Source organism: Engraulis encrasicolus, chromosome 6 (genome assembly GCF_034702125.1).
Source record: "Engraulis encrasicolus isolate BLACKSEA-1 chromosome 6, IST_EnEncr_1.0, whole genome shotgun sequence".
Taxonomy (NCBI): domain Eukaryota; kingdom Metazoa; phylum Chordata; class Actinopteri; order Clupeiformes; family Engraulidae; genus Engraulis; species Engraulis encrasicolus.
In genome coordinates this window covers 29,388,832-29,410,200 of record NC_085862.1, presented here as the reverse complement: position 1 = coordinate 29,410,200, position 21,369 = coordinate 29,388,832, and the positions used below count along the sequence as shown (strand labels likewise).

At 41.1% G+C, this 21,369-nt stretch overlaps 1 protein-coding gene across 1 annotated transcript; it reads left to right on the top strand.

Moving 5' to 3' along the window:
• Nucleotides 1-1,384: 1,384 nt before the first annotated feature.
• lmnb2 (lamin B2) lies at nucleotides 1,385-19,879 on the top strand. Its single transcript, XM_063201209.1, has 12 exons — nucleotides 1,385-1,986; nucleotides 3,422-3,558; nucleotides 6,975-7,131; nucleotides 7,366-7,491; nucleotides 7,796-7,966; nucleotides 9,256-9,381; nucleotides 9,804-10,024; nucleotides 14,157-14,397; nucleotides 16,109-16,216; nucleotides 16,520-16,636; nucleotides 16,757-16,855; nucleotides 17,258-19,879. Exons 1-12 carry the CDS (start codon nucleotides 1,774-1,776, stop codon nucleotides 17,297-17,299), a joined length of 1,758 nt encoding a protein of 585 aa, XP_063057279.1. The 5' UTR covers nucleotides 1,385-1,773; the 3' UTR covers nucleotides 17,300-19,879.
• Nucleotides 19,880-21,369: the final 1,490 nt, after the last annotated feature.

Genomic DNA, 21,369 nt, shown 5'->3' with positions numbered 1-21,369 from the left:
GAGCCTTTCCAAGAAAAAAAATGCATATTCATATGGTCATTCATTCTTATATTGGCTACCTAAAACAAGGGTCTTGGAAACCTAAGATTACTAAGTCTACATCTGGATACAATCAGTAGGAAGGGTATAACTGACAATGGTTAATTATGTTGGCGTACACCATTTTTTATTATTGGCACGGGCAAGTTGCCTACTACATCCGGCCCTTTGGTCAACTTTCTAAACCCAATGCGGCCCTTGGCCCAAAATAATTGCCCACCCCTGCTCTAGTGGCTGGACACTGGATTGCTATGTGGAAGAACAGGGTTCGATTCCCGGCCCGAGCCATTTCCTGATCCTTCCCCATCTCTCTCTCACAGCCATTTCCTGTCTGTTCTTCACCGTCCTATCAAAAAGTAAAGGCACAAAAGCCCTAATTACATTACATTGCATTTGGCAGACGCTTTATAACCGAAGCGACTTACAAGAGAGGACATACTCATAGCCAACATCACTAGCAGATACAAAGTGCACAGGAAATATAAAGAACAACAAGTGCAGATGCAAAGAAGAGTTAGTTAGGGTTTTTTTGATACAGTACACACACATCATATCAAGAGTCTGGCCTGGGAATAGGCCAGCTCAAGCATTTAGTGTAGTAGATAGTCACGTATATATATTTTAAAAATATCCAGCGTCATGTCAACAGTCCACACACTTTCCATTCATCTTCCCATGCATCTCTGCTCTCTATCAATTCCTTAACTTGACACTCACCCAGTTTTATTGGTCTACATCTGCGCCGTTGTGCATGTTGGCCTATTGTAATCAAGTCTGATTGTCAATTGCAACTTCAGGTTCAGTTGTCAAAATTCAACCTTGTGCCAGGCCTATACCGCTCGTGCAAATCTTTCTGCAGGCTGTTCATATTTAGGCTATTAACATCTTGAAAAGACATTATTTTGAACAAAGCTATTGTTTTCCTCGTTGGTTTCCCTAAGAAAAGTTTCTCATTGAAGAGATGACAGGTTCACTCAGCAAAGCGAACACTTTCATCCTATAAGTTGAGGAGTGATGCACTGAAACAATGTTGGAAGCAAAGTTAAAATAAAAAAATAAAAAAACGTTGGTTTATCTTGCATGGGGGAACATGCTACTATCACCTGCTTATCAGTTGACATTACCTGTTGTGGTGGCATCATGTCTGTTTATTCAAGAACTAGGCTTAGAACTCCAAATGAGATTTGACATTGAGAAATTACATTCTGTGATATCTAGTAGTGTTCTACACATTATTTGAATACCTTGTAGATAGAAATTAGACAATTTGTGGACATTTGGGCGTTTTTCTTCCTCTAGTGTTGCCTTTTAATTCCAGGAAATATACTACTTGTTTTATGTAGCCTATTCAAGAAAGACGGACAGACGGACAGACAGACCTGGCCCCAGACGTCTGGGCCTCATGTTGGAACGTTGGAACGTTTCGATCTCCTACAGCTACCACAATGCATTGGGGCAAAGGATTTTTGGCGCGGTGCGGTTCTCCGCCATCTTGCATTTTGAGGCTCTTTCAAAGTTAGCTTGCTAGTTCGCCAGGAGCTGTCTAGATAGCTACATTCAAAAGATAACCAGTGGGTCCATTCATATATTTTGCAGACTGACAGATGAGGAACAGTGACGTGTAGTCTTACGCGCCACACATATATTTTGTAGTAAATATAGTAACAGCTTTTGGGAGAGTTTCTGCTACTTTTAAGCAGCTTTCAAGCTTCTTGGTGGAGAAGAAATTTTGATATGGCGACTGCAACTCCTAGCCGCGCTGAATCCAGCCGGTCGGCCGCAACCCCGTTGTCCCCGACTCGGATTTCGCGCTTGCAAGAGAAGCAAGAGTTGTCCCATTTAAACGATAGGCTTGCTGTTTATATTGACCGCGTACGTGCATTGGAGTTGGAGAATGACCGTCTCCTGGTGAAAGTGTCCGAGAAGGAGGAGGTCACTACACGAGAGGTATATTAGCTTTCCTTATTTCCATTACTTGCTATGCCATGTGTGTAAACTTGCCTGTGCTAGCTTGTTTTGCAGCATAGCTCTACTGCAATTAGCGTTGTCCTCCATGGCTAATGAGTTGACTTATCAGTGGTGTTGCTGGAGGACTTTGTATTTGTTGTGGTGTATCCCGTGTGTTTGATAAACGGGTGTTATTGATAGAAAGCGAGTAGCCTTTATCTTGTGAGTAACTAATCGCAAACCTAAGGGTCTTGTTTGCAAACGCTAATGGTTAGCTTCTCAGTGTGGTGGGTCATACAATTTTGAGTAGCCAGTTTAGTATTGAACTCTCTTCTTGATCGCCTCCCTTGCTGCCTAGTACATTCGTTGAATTATCAAGTGAGCTATCCTCCAAAGTAGACGAGGATTAATCCTGTCTCTGTAAATATTCATGGCGATGCACATGGTTGACCTACGCCAAGGCTAGTAGTTGCTGTTCAAATATCCCGCGGCTAGTAGCCAATTATTTGATTTATTTTCTCGTGTTGTCATAGATCACATTACATGCAAACTTGCAAATAAAATTCACAGGTATGTAATTGGTGAATGCCCGCAGTAAACTTTGAAAAATCTATCCTGTGTTATTGGTGGAGTAGTATTTGAGGTTTGCAAGCACTGGGTCGTCCGAGGTGTTCCCTGAGTGTGACGGGCGAAAACATGTGGCAGTAATTGTGTCCATGTGTGTGAATAATTTTGCGGAAACTAGTTTCAAATGTACATTTCAGTAGTACACAGAGCATGGAATTGATGGAGATTGCATTTTGGACCTATTGTAACAACGTGTTCAAGAAAATAAACTTTATATTGTGCAACAGTAAAGTTTTTGCACATCGTGATATTTGGTACAACGCCCAGTCCAGGAAAACCCAGCCCGTGTGTTTTTTTTCTTTCCCCCCACCTATCGTTACTGTATGGGTTTCGGGTTGTCCCTACGCCTAGGGGCACAGTGCCAAATGGGAGTGGCCGCTGTAGGGCAGTTCGAATTTGAATGTGGCGATAGTGGTACGCCAGTGAAAGAAGAAGGAAACCAAGGCTATCACAAAAAAAACCAACTGTTTACGTTGAGACAAAAAAAATCCAATAAGAGTAAAGGCTGCACTGAAAGAAAGTTTTGTAGTTGCTTTAGCCTTTTTGCAGGAACTAGTTAAGCTATACACAGCCATTGTGAAAAAAGTCAGTTTAAGTGGAATTGTAGTAGCCCCTGTGGCACGAATTAAAGAAACAGTTGACAGCCATTGTATTACAGTTTGAAAAAGTACAATACAATAATCAAAAACACCACTACAGTGCAGTACAGTGAGTGCACAGAAACCCTTACAGCTTTCAGAATGCATAACATGAGACCTAGAGGTCTTTTTTGTGCTTTATTGGCGTCTGTCACTTGTTTTCGCACCAGGTTACAGGCATCAAGGCCCTGTATGAGACGGAGCTTGCGGATGCCAGGCGTGTCCTGGACGAGACTGCCCGGGAGAGGGCCAGACTCCAGATTGACCTCGGGAAGGCAACCGCAGAGCTGGATGAGGTCAATAGGAAGTGAGTAACACCCATCTCATTTAGTCATGTACTGTTAACAATGTCAAGTCGTGCAGGCCACCAAGGCATGTTTTCGAGAAGGAACGCACAGTTTTTGACGTAGGAACTAAGGAGTGTCCGCAGAGAATGTTTGGTTGGAATGTTGTCCCCTTTTCTGTATGAAAATAACGGTCAGTATCAGATTGGACTAAGATAAGATGAGCTTTTGTTGTCTCTTGGGCACTGGGAATTTCACACAACACAAATAAAAATAAACATGTCAGAATAGAAATATAGAATATCATCACGAAAAGCAAATCCAAGACGCGTCAGAGGTGACTGGGATGTTTCACCCATTACTAGGACAAAATGAACATAAAAAAAAAATGTGCACATATCTGTCATGGAAAGGAACCAAAACCAAATAGTCTTAATTTTTAGATTTGCTAAGGAAGCCGTTTTGTGCAAACTAGGGATGGGCATACGGTGAAAATTTCTTCGTTGGTCGTCGGGAGAATTTATGATTAATAATCAGTTAACCATTAACATTTTTATATTAACACATTCACTCCCAAGTCACGTAAAAATACGTTTTTGCCTCCCATGTGTTAGCTCCCAAACCGTAAAATTAAGTTGTTTTTTTTTATTGGATTCTAAATCTACATATTCTAATGCATATTCTGTGTGATTTTCGTAATAATGTGAATAACAGAACTGACATAGATCATGAAAACACCTACAAAGTCAAAACTCCTACACAGTCAGGATCTGGATATTTCTGCATTTCATTACACAGTCAGGGCTCTGAATCAACTTTTTCCACCACCAGCCAATTTGGCTGGTAGATATTTTTTCTTACCAGCCAAAAAGAAGTTCAACTAGCCATTTCTTTTATCTCGCCAAAATAAACTATGCATTATGTTTTTTTTATTATTTTATTCAACTATTTCCACAACATACATAAAGAATATACATACTATATTATACATACTATATAAAAATACTTTACACATTTTTTTTTTAAACTTAGGTTTAATTTTTATTACTCAATCCATTGCATTAGTTTTTCTTTCATTTCCACTGAAAACAGTGATTCACATCACATATGCCAGACCTTTAACATAGCACTAACCAAACACTTACAGCCATCACCACAAACCCTCACATCCCCACACGCTCTCACTCACACAAACAGCTGTCAACACACAGCCAAATACCATGGACCATGCACCGAAGAGAGGGGAGTGGAGGAGAAGAGAGGAAAGGAGAGAACACGAACACAGGCGTGAGCGCACACACTTTGTGCAATAAAGTGTATGATGATGTCTTATGTGTTTATGTAGGCCTACAGTAGTAGCCTGCTTCTAGACACCTTAATTTCCTCCAGGATCTCAGCTCATACCACGCGCAACAAAATGACGAGTAGCGTTTTTTTTTTTCACATAGGCTACCTACACGTCCATGCAAGGTCTCTTTTCCGATGGCGTGGGCTTTCCGAATCAGTAACTACATGCAATTTGGCCAGGACTAAGAAAATGTCAGTCGACTTCTGACTGACGGCTACGCTCAAACTGGCAAGCACAGCTCTCCACATCTGTCCTGGTCTTATTCGCTCCTCCACCACTCCGTTGCTGTTGCTGTTGCTGTTACTGTTATTATTAGCCTACTTGCATTCACCGACACAGAACCTTGCTGTAACCACCACGACATTCTTTATCATCCGTACAAAACCTACTAAAAAGAAGTAACCCGCGCTAGTCATATTATTGAAACTGGCTTCAGCGCTGCGCGAGCCGCTTTCAAAATCTGCTCTTCAAACAAGCAGTGGCTTTGGTGCGAGCTGTGAAGCAGGCAGCCAATAGGAGAAAGGCTACGTTTCTGTGATTACATAAGTAACCAATGACTGTAGCCTACATCATGACGGAAGTGTCCATGGGTAATGTAGGAAACCTTGCCGTCGTTGGGTTCATTATAGAAGCAGCGGTTTAGGCGTTCATAATGTATTCAGTCACGTCACGTTCTGATCACGTCACGTCACATCTCCATTTACTTCCTAGAGCATCAACAAAACATGTCCTGTCAGTGGTGCCTTGCTAGCTAGCCTGTTCCTAAACCTATGATGGAAGGACAAGGAGTTTTGCTGTCATCAAGATGGGTGTAAAATAGAAGGTTGTAATGAAAAACAGCATGCAACACAGCAGGAAGTAACCTAATTTTGGGTGAGTGCTTTGGCAGTTTTCATTCTGTAGATAAAAGTAGACGTGCCAGTCAAGTGACATTAGCTAGCTAGCATTTCAGATGATATGGTTCTGAACAATAGCCTGACCAGGTGATTTTTGCATCGAAATAGTTTACTTGGAAGCTACTGGAGTTGTTCTTCGGGCGTGAAAAAGCATTTAGACCCGCAATTTAAACTTGGAGAATGAAAGAGTGCACCCGTGACAAAAAAGGCTTTATCTCAGTTCGAATGGTGAAAAACGCTATTTCTACCTAAACCAGTGCTCGCTTTAAGTGGAATAACTTCGGAATGGAATAAGCTAGAAACAAACCGTAAAAATATACAAACAGTTGAGTTTTTGGGCTTTCGAACAAGATGAAAGAAGATGAAATTGGCTGGGAGTCTACAGCTAAAATTCCAAAAAACGACTGGTATTGGATGTGTTAGCAGCACACATTTACGCCCACCATGCCCTATACTCTTGTATAACAAAAAATACATCAAAAACATTGTGTTTTTCTTCGAGGATTTGTTTTTATTAACAACCCAAGTGTTAAGTGACTAACAAGAAAAGTTCAACCTGAACTGGTGCGCAATGCGCAAACGAGGGAGGCTTCAAGTTGCGAGCCAACAACGGAGGCACATAACGGTGCAGACATTTCTTAAAAGAATAAAAATAAATGACTGTAATGATATGAGAGACATCAAGAAAACTACATGCTGCTGCCCAAATTGTGTAGGTGTAACAGCAAAATGCATTGCGTTGAGGACGTGCACTAATGACCTACATTCAAGTTTTTTTGTTTTGTTTTGGTGTTTTTGACGGTTCGTCTGCGAAAATGAATTTCCTCGATTAAATGTTTAATGATCAATCATCGGTTAATCGATTAATTATGCCCATCCCTAGTGCAAACACTCTCCGTGATGGCCTGTTTGTTTTGAAACAGCTTGATCACCCTGGCTTAAAGCTCCATCCCATCTGTCTGCTTAATGGGGCTCTTGACGGGCGCTTGAGGCTGCCGGCTAATCTTAGACTTAAACTACATAACTACTTATCAGGACTGTTTTTAATGAATGGTGGTTTGATTTGCAATGCTAATGGTGTCAGAATTTTATTTTATTTTTTTATTTTCTTTAGGAATGCTGTCAATAATATTTTGCTGACCATTTATGTTGATAGTGATGGACTGGACATGATTTTTTCCCCCTCCCATTTCAGCTACAAGAAGAAGGATGGCGACCTCATTTTGGCCCAGGCCAGGATTAAGGATCTGGAGGCTCAGTTTAACCAGAGCGAGGCAGCCCTCCAAACCGCCCTTACCGCCAACGCCAACCTGTCTGCAGAGCTTGCTGACCTGAAAGCTCAACTTGCCAAGGTGAGAAGACCAACTTTATTTCTTTAAAGTGCTAGAACACAAAGGGTCAATTTATGTAGTGTACTATATAAAGGAACCTTGTCATCCAGGTCCATAGATTAAGTTCTACAGCATGTAAACATAACATTTTAAAGAGTGAGTGAATTGTATTGAGAACTCGAGTTGAATCTTTGAGCAGCAAATACTGTAGTTGTATACCTACTCTGCCTGAACGGTTGTGTATGTGTGTTGCAGGCTGAGGATGCCCATACAGTGGCCAAGAAGCAGTTGGAAGGGGAGACGCTCATGCGTGTTGACCTGGAGAACCGCTGCCAAAGCCTCACAGAGGAGCTGCAGTTCAGGAAAAGCATGTTTGAGGAGGTGAGGACTTTGAGGTTTTCCCCAAACCAATATACGTTAGACAAAACAATTAAGAGTGTTAAAAATGCTTGCATAAGACTTATCAAATAGTCTAACTTGGTCTGTTGTTAAAATGACTCAATGAGCATATAAACACATTGCTTTTGTTTACTTATGCATGCATAAATGTATTAACTTGCACATTAGACTACATACTACGGCATACTACCTTAGACTATTTCTGTGACTGTTTTCGCTTCACATATAGACACATTGCTTTTGCTTACTTACTGGTATATTCTCTTAACGTGATAATGCTTATTAGGAGGTGCGTGAGACCAAGCGTCGTCGTGAGAAGCGCGTGGTTGAGGTGGACAGCGGCGTGCAGCCGGACTACGAGTCCAAGCTGCACCAGGCCCTGCAGGACCTCCGCAGGCAGCACGAGGAGCAGATGCAGCTCTACAAGGATGAGCTCGAGATCACCTTCCAGGCCAAGGTTAGCCTGATTATCATTGACTGTCAAAGCTCTTCGAGACTTGGTCTGACCAAGAGCATAACAATTACCATTTCCCAAACGGCATGGTTGACCTGCCTCCCTTAGTTTGCAGTATTTCCTGCTACTATCGTATTAACCCATTGATGCCTAAGGCACCTGCAAAAAAGGGTGCTGAATGCCTGAGCCCTTTTTAAGAAAAGCTGCCCTCAGCCTATAAAAACCTAAATATCTCAGCTTCTGAAGCACATAAAAATATGCACTAAGTTGCGTTTAAACGCTAAGACCCTCATCTTCCATTAGAATGTGTTAATTCATCTCAAAGTTTGACAGATTTTTTTATAAAGTTGTCTCAAATCTCATGAGCCTGAATGTTGTGTAATGCAGCTCCAGGCGCAACGCAACATCAGGCATCAATGGGTTAAAGCAACCCTCCGGGATTTTTGATATTTGACATAGCCGTTCACTTGCGCTAGCCTACCACCACCCACCTCTGGAATTACAAGGACTGCTTGGAATGTCAAAAAAAGTATCTCCACATTTCTGAAAGACTCTGGCTAACTAGGAGATGGGGGCCAATGTCAAATATCCCAGAGGGTTGCTTTAACATTATATTTGCCTTCTTGAGAACATGATTCTTACAAAAGTGCACCTCCCACCAAATCAAGTACACTGCAAACAAGGTCAATAGATCTACTTCACCTGTAAAATAGTGTCTGCAGTGGCACATACTATAGAGTGTCACTGCATGCTGTATGCTACTAAAAATCTTTTTGTTTTTCCTAGTTTATAGGCCTACTTATTGTCATTATTGTTTTATTACAATGTGAACATGCTGTTTTTAGATGGAAGGGTTGACAAGAAATGCAAAGTCGCCGAATGGTTGATTAAAATTACTCGATCACACTAGATGTAGTTTAATAGGGATTATAGTTATTTATAATGAAAAGCATCGGTTTTCAATTTAGCGCTCAAACAAAATCACATGTTCAGAATCACATCTGTTTTTAATGAAGATTGGGGAAAAAATATGCATGTGTTGAATATGTGAGCACGTTTGTGTAATAAACATGTGTTTCTTTTGTGGGAGGTAGGGCACGTGAATGTATGGATGTTCTTCTCTGTATATGTACTGTATTTTAATTTTGTTTCACCTGCCAAGGGACTGCAGATGGAAATTATTTGCATTAGCCATAATCTGACACAAGCCATCTTTTTGCTTTTGTAAACAATGACTCCTGCGCATGGTCCCTGTTTGAATTGAACTAAACTATATAAATTAAACTGTGCAGCTGGACAATGCAAAGGTGTCTTCTGACCTGAGCGACAAGGCCATGGGTGCCGCCAGAGAGGAGGCCCAGGAGTCCCGGCTGAGGATCGAGAGCCTCTCATACCAGCTGTCTGCCCTCCAGAAACAGGTACTGTTGCTTTCCTATGGGCTAAAACGATTGATTTGGAGAAAATCTCCACAGACATGTATACTGCAAGCCGTTTTCCTCTTTTTAAAAAAAATAAATGGTGAACACTCAGGCTTTTGGATGTGATGTAATTTCATTATATTGACCTCTGATTTTTCAAGATTAGTGAATATTTGAACAGTTGGTGCATGCTCCGAGTCTGCAGCAGATTGCCTTCCAAAGCAATGTAATTCATGTAGTAGTTCATGCTGTAGTAATATTTGGGGCACCACCCAAGTCTATGCAGTAGACTGACGTGTTCATTTAAGGAACCAAAAACGGTGCGAGCAACTATGCAAGCCCAATGTAGTGAGCCTCTGAGACACAAACTGCTCCAAGTTAACACAGCAGATTGATGGTGCATGTCCGTTTCAATCACACAGGCGGCAGCGGCTGAGGACCGGGTGCGTGAGCTGGAGGGCCTTCTGTCCAGCGAGCGCGACAAGCACCGCCGGATGCTGGACGCCAAGGAGCGCGAGATGGCGGAGATGCGCGAGTGCATGCAGCAGCAGCTCAACGAGTACCAGGAGCTGCTGGACGTCAAGCTGGCCCTGGACATGGAGATCAACGCCTACCGCAAGCTCCTGGAGGGGGAGGAGGACAGGTCAGGCAACCTTCATACAGGGCTCATTTCACATTACAGGCAGAAAATAACGGTAACACTTTATTTTAGTGTTACATCTATTAGCACTAATACATACAATATTCAGGGTTCCTACTGGTGCTTGAATTCCTTGAAAATGCTTGAATTTCAATTAAGTTTTTTCAAGGTTGTGAAAGTGCTTGATTTTTTTGGTGAAGTGCTTGAAAATGCTTGACATTTGTGTCAAGTCAAACTGAGTAAGCCAAATAATAGAAATAAAATGTTCAGGTAAATCAAAAATCTGAGGAAGTGAGATGTCAGATGGGATTTGCCATTTGACACCCTAAAACTGATTAGAATGCAGGAAATTGCATCTTAAAAACACACATTTTTCTGGGGGAGGACCCCCATACCCCCTTCCCACGACCGATTAAAGGTGCTGGAAAACTGAAAAATTGGTGCTTGAAAAGTGCTTGGATTTGTTCATGAAAAAGGTGTGGGAACCCTGAATATTAATTAATGCATGTATAAGTAACTTGTAAGGGATGTACATAGCAAAATCAAACATTTGTCAGGTCCCTACTAAGATTACATTGGTAATAAATCCCTAATTGTCCATGAACAGGACATTGACGAATACATGCCTAACAAATGTTTGATTTTGCTTAGTACATCCCATACAAGTTACTTATACAGTATACAAGCATTAACATTGTATGTATTAGTGCTAGTAGATATAACACTAAAATAAAGTGTTACCAAAATTATTAAGTTCCCCTGGACAAGGAAATCAATCCCTTCCATTAGCCTTTGGGAGGGAGAGGAGAACAGGTCGGACAGCTCATTTCACATGCTGAATTAGATTACAAGTAAAAGAAAGAATTGAACAATTAGGGGGATATCGTGAGTCAGTATTTAAATCATTACCGTGATTCATTTGCTTTGGACATGGAGAGCACTGTAAGGTCCTCGAGGGATAGGAGGAAGGGTCAGACAGACGGCAAACATGGACATTTATCAGTGGCAGAGCAACATTGAGATTTCATTTCAATTAGTAGAAGAGATCGAGAAGTGAAAGCCTATTGTCACTCTGAAAGAACATTTGGGCGTCATTAGGAGAGAGCAAACAGAGATGTATTAGCAGTAAGCCACAAGCTCAATTCATATGCATTTAATTCGCATTCTCGATGGAGATCTCATACGAGGAAAACAATGGTATACATAGCAGGTTTCCTTGTTCAAAGTGTGTATGTATCTATGTGTGTGTTGCGCTACATCACTTTTTTGACCATGGTTGTTTCCACCCCTGCAAGTGATGTTACAACATTGCATGTGTGCATTATCCTTTGTCAGAGAACTTAAACGGTTATTCACTTGCAAGTAAATGCTGGAGCTTAACTATATATGAACTTTATTACAGGCTCAGGGCCCAATAGGCAGACACACAACATATACATATAAATAAAATGTGCAGGAAAAAGAAGAAATAAATAAGAAAAGGAAAGAAAAAAAAAACAGCAATGATACCAAAGCATATACAAACTATGTCACGACAGTCTTAAAAGGCACCCATACCAGTGTTTCCACATACAGTACCCTCCATAATTATTGGCACCCCTGGTTGAGATGTGTTAAAAGCCTTAAAATAAATTCAGTGTTTATTGCAGAAGAATACTGTCACACTGAAAATTGTAGGAAAATGTAGCCTTCAACTCAAATGAATTGTAAGAAAATAAAAAAATCCCTGACTAAAAAATAATTATTTTTCATTAAATCACCTGTTCCACAATTATTGGCACCCTTAACAATTCCCAGGAAATAAATATAATTGAAGCATTTCTGTCATTTCTACAGTAGTTTACAAAGTTTACCAGAGTATGTAGGAACATTTAATTAGTAATTCATCACTTCCTGTTTCCCTGGGGTATAAATATGACGTGACACCGAGGCCATTTCTCTTATCCACTCTTAAACATGGGAAAGACAAAGGAACACAGCATACAAGTGAGGCAGATGTGCGTCGACCTTCACAGGTCAGGCAGAGGCTACAAGAAGATTGCCACTCAACTGCAGCTGCCCATATCCACTGTGAGAGGAATAATTAAGAAGTTCAAAACAACTGGAACAGTGGTAAACAAGCCTGGACGAGGACCCAAGTTTATTTTGCCACCACGCACAGTGAGGAGGATGGTAAGAGAAATCAAAAGATCTCCAAAGCTCACTGTTACAGAATTACAACAAATGGTAGCATCCTGGGGTCACAAAGTCTCCAAATCAACCATCAGGTGCTGTCTACACGCCAACAAGCTGTTTGGGAGGCATGCACGGAGAAAACCTTTCCTCACTCACAATCATAAACGCAAGCGTCTGGAGTTCGCCAAGCGGTATTGGGGCTTCAACTGGGACCGTGTACTTTGGTCAGATGAGACCAAGATTGAGCTTTTTGGCAACAAACACTCTAAGTGGGTCTGGCGTACCACGAAAGATGCGCATGCTGAAAAGCACCTCATACCCACTGTGAAGTATGGGGGTGGGTCAGTGATGCTGTGGGGCTGTTTCGCTTCCAAAGGCCCTGGGAACCTTGTTAGGGTGCATGGCATCATGAATGCTTTGAAATACCAGGACATTTTAAATCAAAATCTGTTGCCCTCTGCCCGAAAGCTGAAGCTGGGTCGTCACTGGGTCTTTCAGCAAGACAATGACCCTAAACATATGGCCAAATCTACACAGAAATGGTTCACTAGACACAAAATCAAGCTCCTCCCATGGCCATCTCAGTCCCCTGACCTCAACCCCATTGAGAACCTGTGGGGTGAGCTGAAGAGGAGAGTACAGAGGAGAGGACCCAGGTCTCTGGATGATTTAGAGAGATTCTGCAAAGAGGAATGGCTGAAGATCCCTCTTTCTGTCTTTTCCCATCTTGTGAAACATTATAGGAGAAGATTAGGTGCTGTTTTGTTGGCAAAAGGGGGTTGTACAAAATATTAACACCAGGGGTGCTAATAATTGTGACACACATTATTTGATGTCAAATAATTATTTCTTTATGTGGGATTTTTTCCCCACTGAATAAATGCTCTTTTTTCCATTAAGGTCCCATATTATTTAGAAAAAAAAATAAAATAATTGGAAGCTAAAAAACACATCTCAACCAGGGGTGCCAATAATTATGGAGGGCACTGTATATGATTGGTATCGGACAGAGCTATATCTGGCACTTGTGAGAATCATTATAATGCAGTTTTCAGACTTATCCAAACGGCACATGAACTTAAACATTAGGTTCCTCAAGAGAGCCTGTAAAGTACATAGTCCTGAGTCACAAAATAGTTTACTAGCACTGCAACTCCTGGGCTTTTTCAGCAATATCCTCAGGCAGTCATTATATGCTACTTGGAGTTTACGCATTGTCTCTTTTTATAGTTGATCCATAAAGGAGCTGCATACATAGGGCTACAGTAGGCACGAAACTAACTCAGGGTGTATGCAGGGTTTTAAAAAGTATTAAAAGGTGATAAATTAAAAAGTCAAAATTTAATGGCCTTAAAAGTAGTAAGTTTGCTCAAAAAGTTTTTTTTGAAAAACTAGGTATTATTTTTTTGAGTTGCAACATTTTGATAAAAAAAATCTTTCTTTATTCACCGTTTATCACAGTTTTTCCATACACCAGTGATATGCCCAACAGTAGCCACCTGACCTAGTTCATAGCCGTGCCATAGAAAGCAGACTTTTGAACAGCACTCTGGAATCGTGCTGCTCCCCTTCGGACGTCTTTTTGCAAAACACAAAAGTGTAATGTAGTGTTTAGAAGGTAGAAATTACAAAAGATGTCTTGTTAATACTGGAATCTGAATGTCGTGATGGTTGTAAAAAAAAAAATGTAAAGGTAGTGAAAAAGGGTATTAAATGGTAGTAAATTTGACTTCAACATTGCTGTATATACCCTGTAACTAAGCATTTCTCAAAAGAGAAGTTGTTAGCCTGTTAGCAACTTCAGAAGTTGCCAATGGGAAAATGCATTGAAAACAACAAAGCAGCTAATGTAGTAAGCAACTTTGGTTTTGAGAAATGCACCCCAGAGTAAATATTTTTGCCATTGAGATCTTGAGAAGTAATTGTGTGTGTCTGTGTCCGTCTGTCTCCGATGCTCCAGGCTGCAGCTCTCTCCTGGCACTGCCGCCAAGTTGACGGTGTCACGCACCACGGGCAGCAGCAGCTCTTCGCGCTCCACGCGGGCCAAGAGGAAACGCGTGGAGGTGGAGGAGGCGGTTGCCGTGGCTGCCAGCGCCCCCAAGATCCACGTTAGCCAGGAGGCTGAGGCCACCGGCAGCATCACCATCGAGGAGATTGACCTGGAGGGCAAGTCTGTCACCCTCAAGAACAACTCTGAGGAGGTACAGACACACTCACTCATACAAACTTCCATTGGAAGGCGAGTGAGAATTCAGAGACTTATGACTTAAGTCCCTGCATTCTCACTCACTCTCCCATTAAAGTTAGAATCTACACTCACCAGCCACTTCATTAGGAACACCTCTCTAATGCTGGGTTGGACCCCCTTTTGCCTTCAGAGCTGCCTGAAGTGCCTTCAATAATACAGTACTCGGGTAGGCTGTGGCTTTCCAACAAAGATAAATCGGTACCAATTGGCCCAAAAATGTGCTAAGAAACGATCCTTATGCCATTATATCCCCAACCTGAAATGTTGATGCAAGGCAGGGTTGACACATGTTTTCATGTTGTTGACGCCAAATTCTGACCATTCCACCTAAGTGTTGCAGTAAATATCAAGACTCATCAGACCAGGCAACATTTTTCCAATCTTCTAGTGTTGTTTATGGTGAGCCTGTCCAAATTGTTGCCTTATTTTCCTGTTCCTAGCTGACAGGAGTGGCACCAAATCTGGTTTTCTGCTGCATCAAGATTTGATGTCCTGTGTAATCAGGGATTCTCTTATGCATACCTCGGTTATAATGAGTGGTTATTTGACTTAAATGTTGCCTTTGTATCAGCTCAAACCAATCTGACCATTTTCCTCTGACCGCTACCATCAACAAGGCCTTTTTGCCCACAGAATCACTGCATTTTTTTTTTTTCCGTATCATTCTTTGTAGTAGTAGTAGCCTTTATTTGTCCCAGTATGGGCAATTGTTTTGCAGTGGTGGTACACCTCTCACACCCACACACACACACACACACACACACCCACATAAAACATTTAACAGACATAAATAACCGTTAAATACGCATAAAAAGGTGGAGGAGTTAGGATAAATGAGTAATCTAACAGAAAGATCTTCAGAGTAGGGCTTAAAATAGCTAAACATACGAGTCATGGCTATCTATGCTTCCTAGTGGAATTTAGCAGTGGAATAGCAGAGGGTGAAAATTAATTCTTATATCTATTTGTCCTAGCTAATGGGCATTTAAAGCGGGAACCAGAAGGTAAAAACTGGAATTCCTTATGCAGGGGATGGGAGTAATTTTCTAAAAAAAGATTCAGCCTTCCTTATTATCTGTTCCTTGTACAGCGCAGTCATGCTTTTCTGTTGAACACCAGTAATATTGCTACAAACCTTAATAATCTTTGATATGGCTTTCTTGCTCTTAACAAGTAACCCCTAGAGTAATGTAAACCCTAGAGATGGTTGTGTGTGAAAATCCCAGTAGATCAGTATTTTCTGAAATATTCAAATCAAGCCCTTTCGGCTTGACAGCCATGCCATGTTCAAAGTCATTTAAATAACCTTTCTTCCCCAATATGATGCTCGGTTTGAACTGCATTAGATCATCTCGACCATGTCTACATGCACAAATGCATTGAGTTGCCACCATGTGGCTGATCAGAAATTTGCCTCAATGCGCAGTTGTAACAGTTGTTCCTAATGTAGTGGCCGGTGAGTGTAGAGTCTAACATAAAACAAAAAGCATAAGTTAGAATTTAAATAATCATAGTACATTTGTTTTTTTTATAGTGCTTTTCTTGACGCTCAAAGACGCTGTAATGCTGTTTCAGATGCACTGGTGATTGGTTTTAGGCTAAATGTCCTGTTGTCTCAGTTACTGATGTTCTGCATTGTTCTGTTCTGTACGTGTGTCTTAAAGGACCAGTCCCTTGGAAGCTGGAGGTTGAAGAGACAAATCGGTGATGACGAAGAGATTGCCTACAAATTCAGCCCCAAGTATGTGCTCAAGGCCGGCCAAACTGTCACGGTAAGATCATTTTCAATATTTTATATTAAACGTCATGAAATTTTGTTCCAGTTGCGCTTTGTGTGTAATGTTCAGTTCAGTTTTGCTTTTACCTGAACCATTAGCATTATAAGTCACATGTGCTGTGTTCAGTTCTACATTCCTCCAATACACGAGTCCTCCCCATTTTGTGCACGTGTATTGTTAATGGCTGTGCAGTAGCTCACCAATGTCGCCCGGCCGGCAGACTTGGTCCATGGGGTGGGGCTCGGTATTTTGATAAATGGGTGGACACACATGGAAGTAGCTGATGTTTGTACGCAGGTGTGGAGCTCTGATGCAGGTGTAGCACACGCCCCGCCCAGCAACCTACTGTGGAAGGGACAGAGCTGGGGCACTGGAGACGAGACTCTCACTACCCTAGTCAATGCAGATGAAGAGGTATGGGCGCTTACACCATCTCACTCAATTGGATTACTGTGAACAACGTCTTAATTTTGTTGATGGTGTGTTGAAAATGATATGTTTAATAATGGGTTTTTCTCTCTTTTTTTATTCCAGGAAGTTGCAAAGAGGACAGTGTCCCAATCTACAGAGGACATGGAGAATGGAGATGATGAGAATGGAGACTATGAGGAGGAGGATGTGTTGTACCAGCAGGTTGGTATTTGCAAAACGGTGTACACTATAAGCAACTCTTCAAACGTTTGCTTCAGGCCCCATCATGGCTGTAATAGTAAGGCACTGGGTTACTACGCCGGCGACCCATGTTGGATTCCGGCCCGGATCCTGTGCCGATCCTTCCCCACATCTCTCTCCCATTCTTTTGCTGTCACTCCTTTCACTCCTCCTGTCCTGTCATATAATGAAGTCATAAAATACCCAAACATATATATTTTTTAAATGTTTGCTTCAAATGTTTGGTGGGGCAGATACTTTTTACTGTCTTGACAAATTCTAGAATTTAATTAGCTTTTAGTGTGAGAGTGCACCCTGAAGCAGAATGATCTGTACTTCCACTGAAAAGCATGTTCACTCATGGTCCTTCTCTGTCTGTTCCAGGGAGCCCCCAAGAGAGGATCCAGGGAGTGTGCGGTCATGTAAGGGGTCTGGAGACTTCGGCCCATTTTTAACCTTCTGCGCAGTCCTTTTTCTCTGTAGAGCCACTATTTTTGTATACGTCAGTCCTAGGTTTTTGATGATGACTCCCAAAATACCCATTTTTTGACTTGATGTATTTTTTTGCGATTTTAAACGGACCTCATTTCCAGGTTATCTTGAACAATTGCAGCCATTTACATAGTACATATATATATTTAGAGATATACCAAGGTGATGTAAATGGGGAAAACACCATCCATGTACTCGTCAGTACTGTCTTAAATAGCCTATTGTTTTATTATAGGTTAAGTATGAACTATAGGAATCTGCCACTTCCCAACAGTGAAAAGGCCTTATCAAGAGTCACTGCTTAGATCACACAAAATACGCTACCAAGTCCTACAAGATCAGTATTGTCTGACACACTAAGCCTCGGTGAATGTTTCACCTATGCAAACACGTCTGCAGTTTTTTAGAGAAAAGGAATCTGGATTTCAATTATGTAAACTAGCACAGAAAATCATGGAACCACCATGGTTTAAGATGCTGAAATTGTTGATTATAATCAATGGTTATGCAAAATTGACAACATTGTTAGAGGTGTTTTGAGGTCTTGAATGGCTTGGAGAGCAACGTCAACCTCTTGTTTTCTTAATCATGTATTGTACAGTAGTTTGTAACTGACAGCTGATGCATTGCTTTGCTTTGTCTTTCCTTATTTTTAAAAATATATATAAATATATATATTGGCTTCGCTGATCAGATGAACGGGGTGGAAATGTCATGAAATTGGTACTAAAATAATGGATTTGTTGGTCGTGCATTTCTTCTAAATGTTAGGATATTCGTACATCCTGCACAGCCTCTAGCCTGCGGGTCAAAAGTTTCTGCCCCCTCTCACAGCAGTAATGATGCCTCATCAGGGGTGTGTTTCTCAAAGCGTAGTTGCTAGCCAGTTAGCAACTTGGGTAGTTGCCAATGGGAAATGCATTGCGAACAACAAAGTAGCTAATGTAGTTAGCAACTATGGTTTCGAGAAATGTACCCCAGTAGTATATTTACTGTACTGTTTTATTTAAAACTATAGTGCCGTTTTATTTATTGATTAGGGATTTATTTGACAGTTACACCAAAGAAAAGTCAGTCAAGAAGTGAATAAGTATGTGTAGTATTGAACTCAAGATGTTTGTGGTCAGTGATTTATCCAAACAAGTTGTTCAATATTTGCCTTAAAGTGGAAGCATTTAATTTTTAGCAGAAAGTAAAACGTATGGGATGACGCATGTCTGGAAAAGGGTAGGGTTCAAAGGGTTTCGTCGGGCTTTGGTTTTCATCATTATGTGCCCTGTATGCCCGCTAGCTCTGATTGTTGCTACATATATTGTACTAAATGTTATACAATCTCAAGTGTTTGGATTTAAGAAGTGAAAATGTTCTACACTCCCCAAGGTTAGGATGAGGGTTTCCACCCAGTTACGATCTGATGCTGTCACATTATCAGTACATAGTAAAAACTAATCAATTATGTGTTATGGAATTGTTTCTCAGATTTAAGAATGCACAACATGTGTTTTTCAGGATTGGAATATCAAATTGAAGGGTTTGCAAGCACAATGCCATTCTCTCCCTATGCCTTCAGAGAGTGCATGCGGTGTTTTTACTTGCACAAACAGATCTGAGGAAACTTTTTAAAAAGGCAGCTCGATTTTTATAAAGGAACTACATTATTAGCAATGACTTAGCGTGTACTGATTCATGATGCTGTGTAACATGTTAAATCATAATTGAATTGACAAGGTGCAAGTAAGACACAGTTGCTCAGAGAATGCTTTGGGGAGTTTGACATTTGATTGGAAAGCTGTTGAATATATGAGATGCATCTGCCATGTTTTGTCATGAGGATCTGGGAAACAGAATTTGTCAATATAATGATTGCAGTGCTTTGCGATATTTTTTATTGGTATGTTTTTATCTTAATTGTTTACATGTGTTTTTAATAGAAGTTCTCTAATGATGATAAAGTAAATGGCTGAAATAAAAGATGCCTTTGATTCAAAAGGCACAATTTGAATTTGCCATATATAGCCAGTATTTGTGTGACACCTTGGTGAAACCATCACCAAAGTAGGTCTCTAATACACAGTGGTGATCTGGGCCAAGCCCAGTTCTCATAGCAGCAAGTCTTCATGCACTGTTCTCCACTGACTTTCTTCAGGTTCAATAATGTGACCTACAAATGTGACTCAAAGATTAGAAATGAATACTTTTCAATGAGGAAGAATTATGTTTTTGTTTTCTTTAGCAGAGCCTACATTGGAGATTACTTTTCGTCTCTACTACCGATAGTGGTACCAAGTGCACTCTTGGAAGTGCAATAATGTGATTTCTAGGCAAACTTGTTTTGAGCCGTATTTAAATTATGCAGATTGATTGATAGACAGGGCTTTATCATCGTAAGAGAACTTGAATGGGTCGAATTTTAGGGAGGGCGCATGCCAAAAGTGTGTTTCTTGATTTTGTTGCTTTTCATTTTATTTTTTGTATTTACAATACAATAAATGTTTTTCATAATGTTTCCTTGAATGTGTTCTTTAACTAGTGTCTGACTTTTTTAAATTCTTGGTTGATGGGGGCGCTGTGGCGCAGCGTGCTAAGCCCCCCACATTTGCTTGCATGCCCACGGGGAACCCGGTTCGAGTCTGAACGGGTTAATTTCCCGGCCCTCCCCCATCTCTCCCAATAGTTTCCTCTCTGTTCTCCACTATCCAGTAACAATAAAGGCCGGAAGGCCCCCCAAAATACTCAGACTTATTTTAAAAAAAAAAAAAGTCTTTGTTGACTATACTTGGCACACTAAAGTCCGGTGAGTTATCATTATGAATGACAATGTTGACAGCGCCATTGAAATTAAACTAAGGATAGAGACACTTACACATGCATGAAACAGTTGAATGTACATTAAAGGTGCCATGTATGATTTTCCTTCAAACCTCACAGCCCTGTGAAGTAATAGTGTACTAAATTTCATGTGAAATTAGACATCCTACATGGATCAGTATGAAAACCTGTCAACTTGGACTAATACATTTGAAGTTGGACATGTATATTTTCAGTTTTTCACTTATGTGAAGATTCCGTAGGAAATCTATGGCGGTCTCTTTGAACATGAGGTCCCTACTCTGGAAATGCGGTTCATGATGGAGGGGAGATCCACACCACCCCTCATAGCATAGATCAGGGGTATTCCATTAAAACTTACTGAGGGACAGTAATGTATTTCAGATTCCTCCCATTAAAGGGTCCGAACACACAAGACCGTTTTAGATAAAGATAAGTGAATGCATAGGAGAAATATATTCCCCACCTGCAGATTTAATGATTGCATTATATGCACAGTCACAGATAGCCAGGGTCACTGACCGCTTTCTCTGGGCCCAGGACAAAGTAATCTGAAGGACCCCCTACCCAATACAAACAATGTAGTAGGGATGCAATTCTGTGTCCAACTCCACCTACCCCACCATCTCCTTGGGCCCGTGACAACATACCCCTTTGTTCCCCACTGTCGGCAGGCCTGCAGATGACACACAAATTTGTTTTCATTTTGTTCTGACCTCATGGCGGGCCAGAACACTGTCTTGGCCCCATTTGAATAGCCCTGGCGTGGATAATACCAGTCAATAATGTTTGAAATAGATGGGGTACTGAAATAAATAGGGTTGTGGATGGATCATACAACAACTCTGGGGTGAGTTTCTCAAAAGAGAAGTTGTTAGCCTGTTAGCAACTTCGGTAGTTGCCAATGGGAAAATGCATTGAAAACAGCAAAGTAGCTAATGTAGTAAGCAACTTTGGTTTTGAGAAATTCACCCCTGGATTTCTAAGTGGTTTTGCACGTTTGGTAAACCATGCAGGGAGGGACCGAGGCCTCTGTATCAGCCAGAACACCAGAGAATATAAAAGTTCTCAAATTATGTAGAACAGATGTAAGCACCATCAACACACCTGCACTTCAGGGCTGTGGGGCGAGTTTCGTTAAGACATTGGTGCCCCCCCAGACACCACTTTGTGTT

Coding starts and splice junctions, on each gene's coding strand:
- lmnb2 (XM_063201209.1), top strand. CDS start 1,774: ATGGCGACTGCAACTCCTAGCCGCGCTGAATCCAGCCGGTCGGCCGCA. Junction 10,025..14,156: donor CTGGAGGGGGAGGAGGACAG/GTCAGGCAACCT, acceptor CCGATGCTCCAG/GCTGCAGCTCTCTCCTGGCA. Junction 14,398..16,108: donor TCAAGAACAACTCTGAGGAG/GTACAGACACAC, acceptor TGTGTCTTAAAG/GACCAGTCCCTTGGAAGCTG.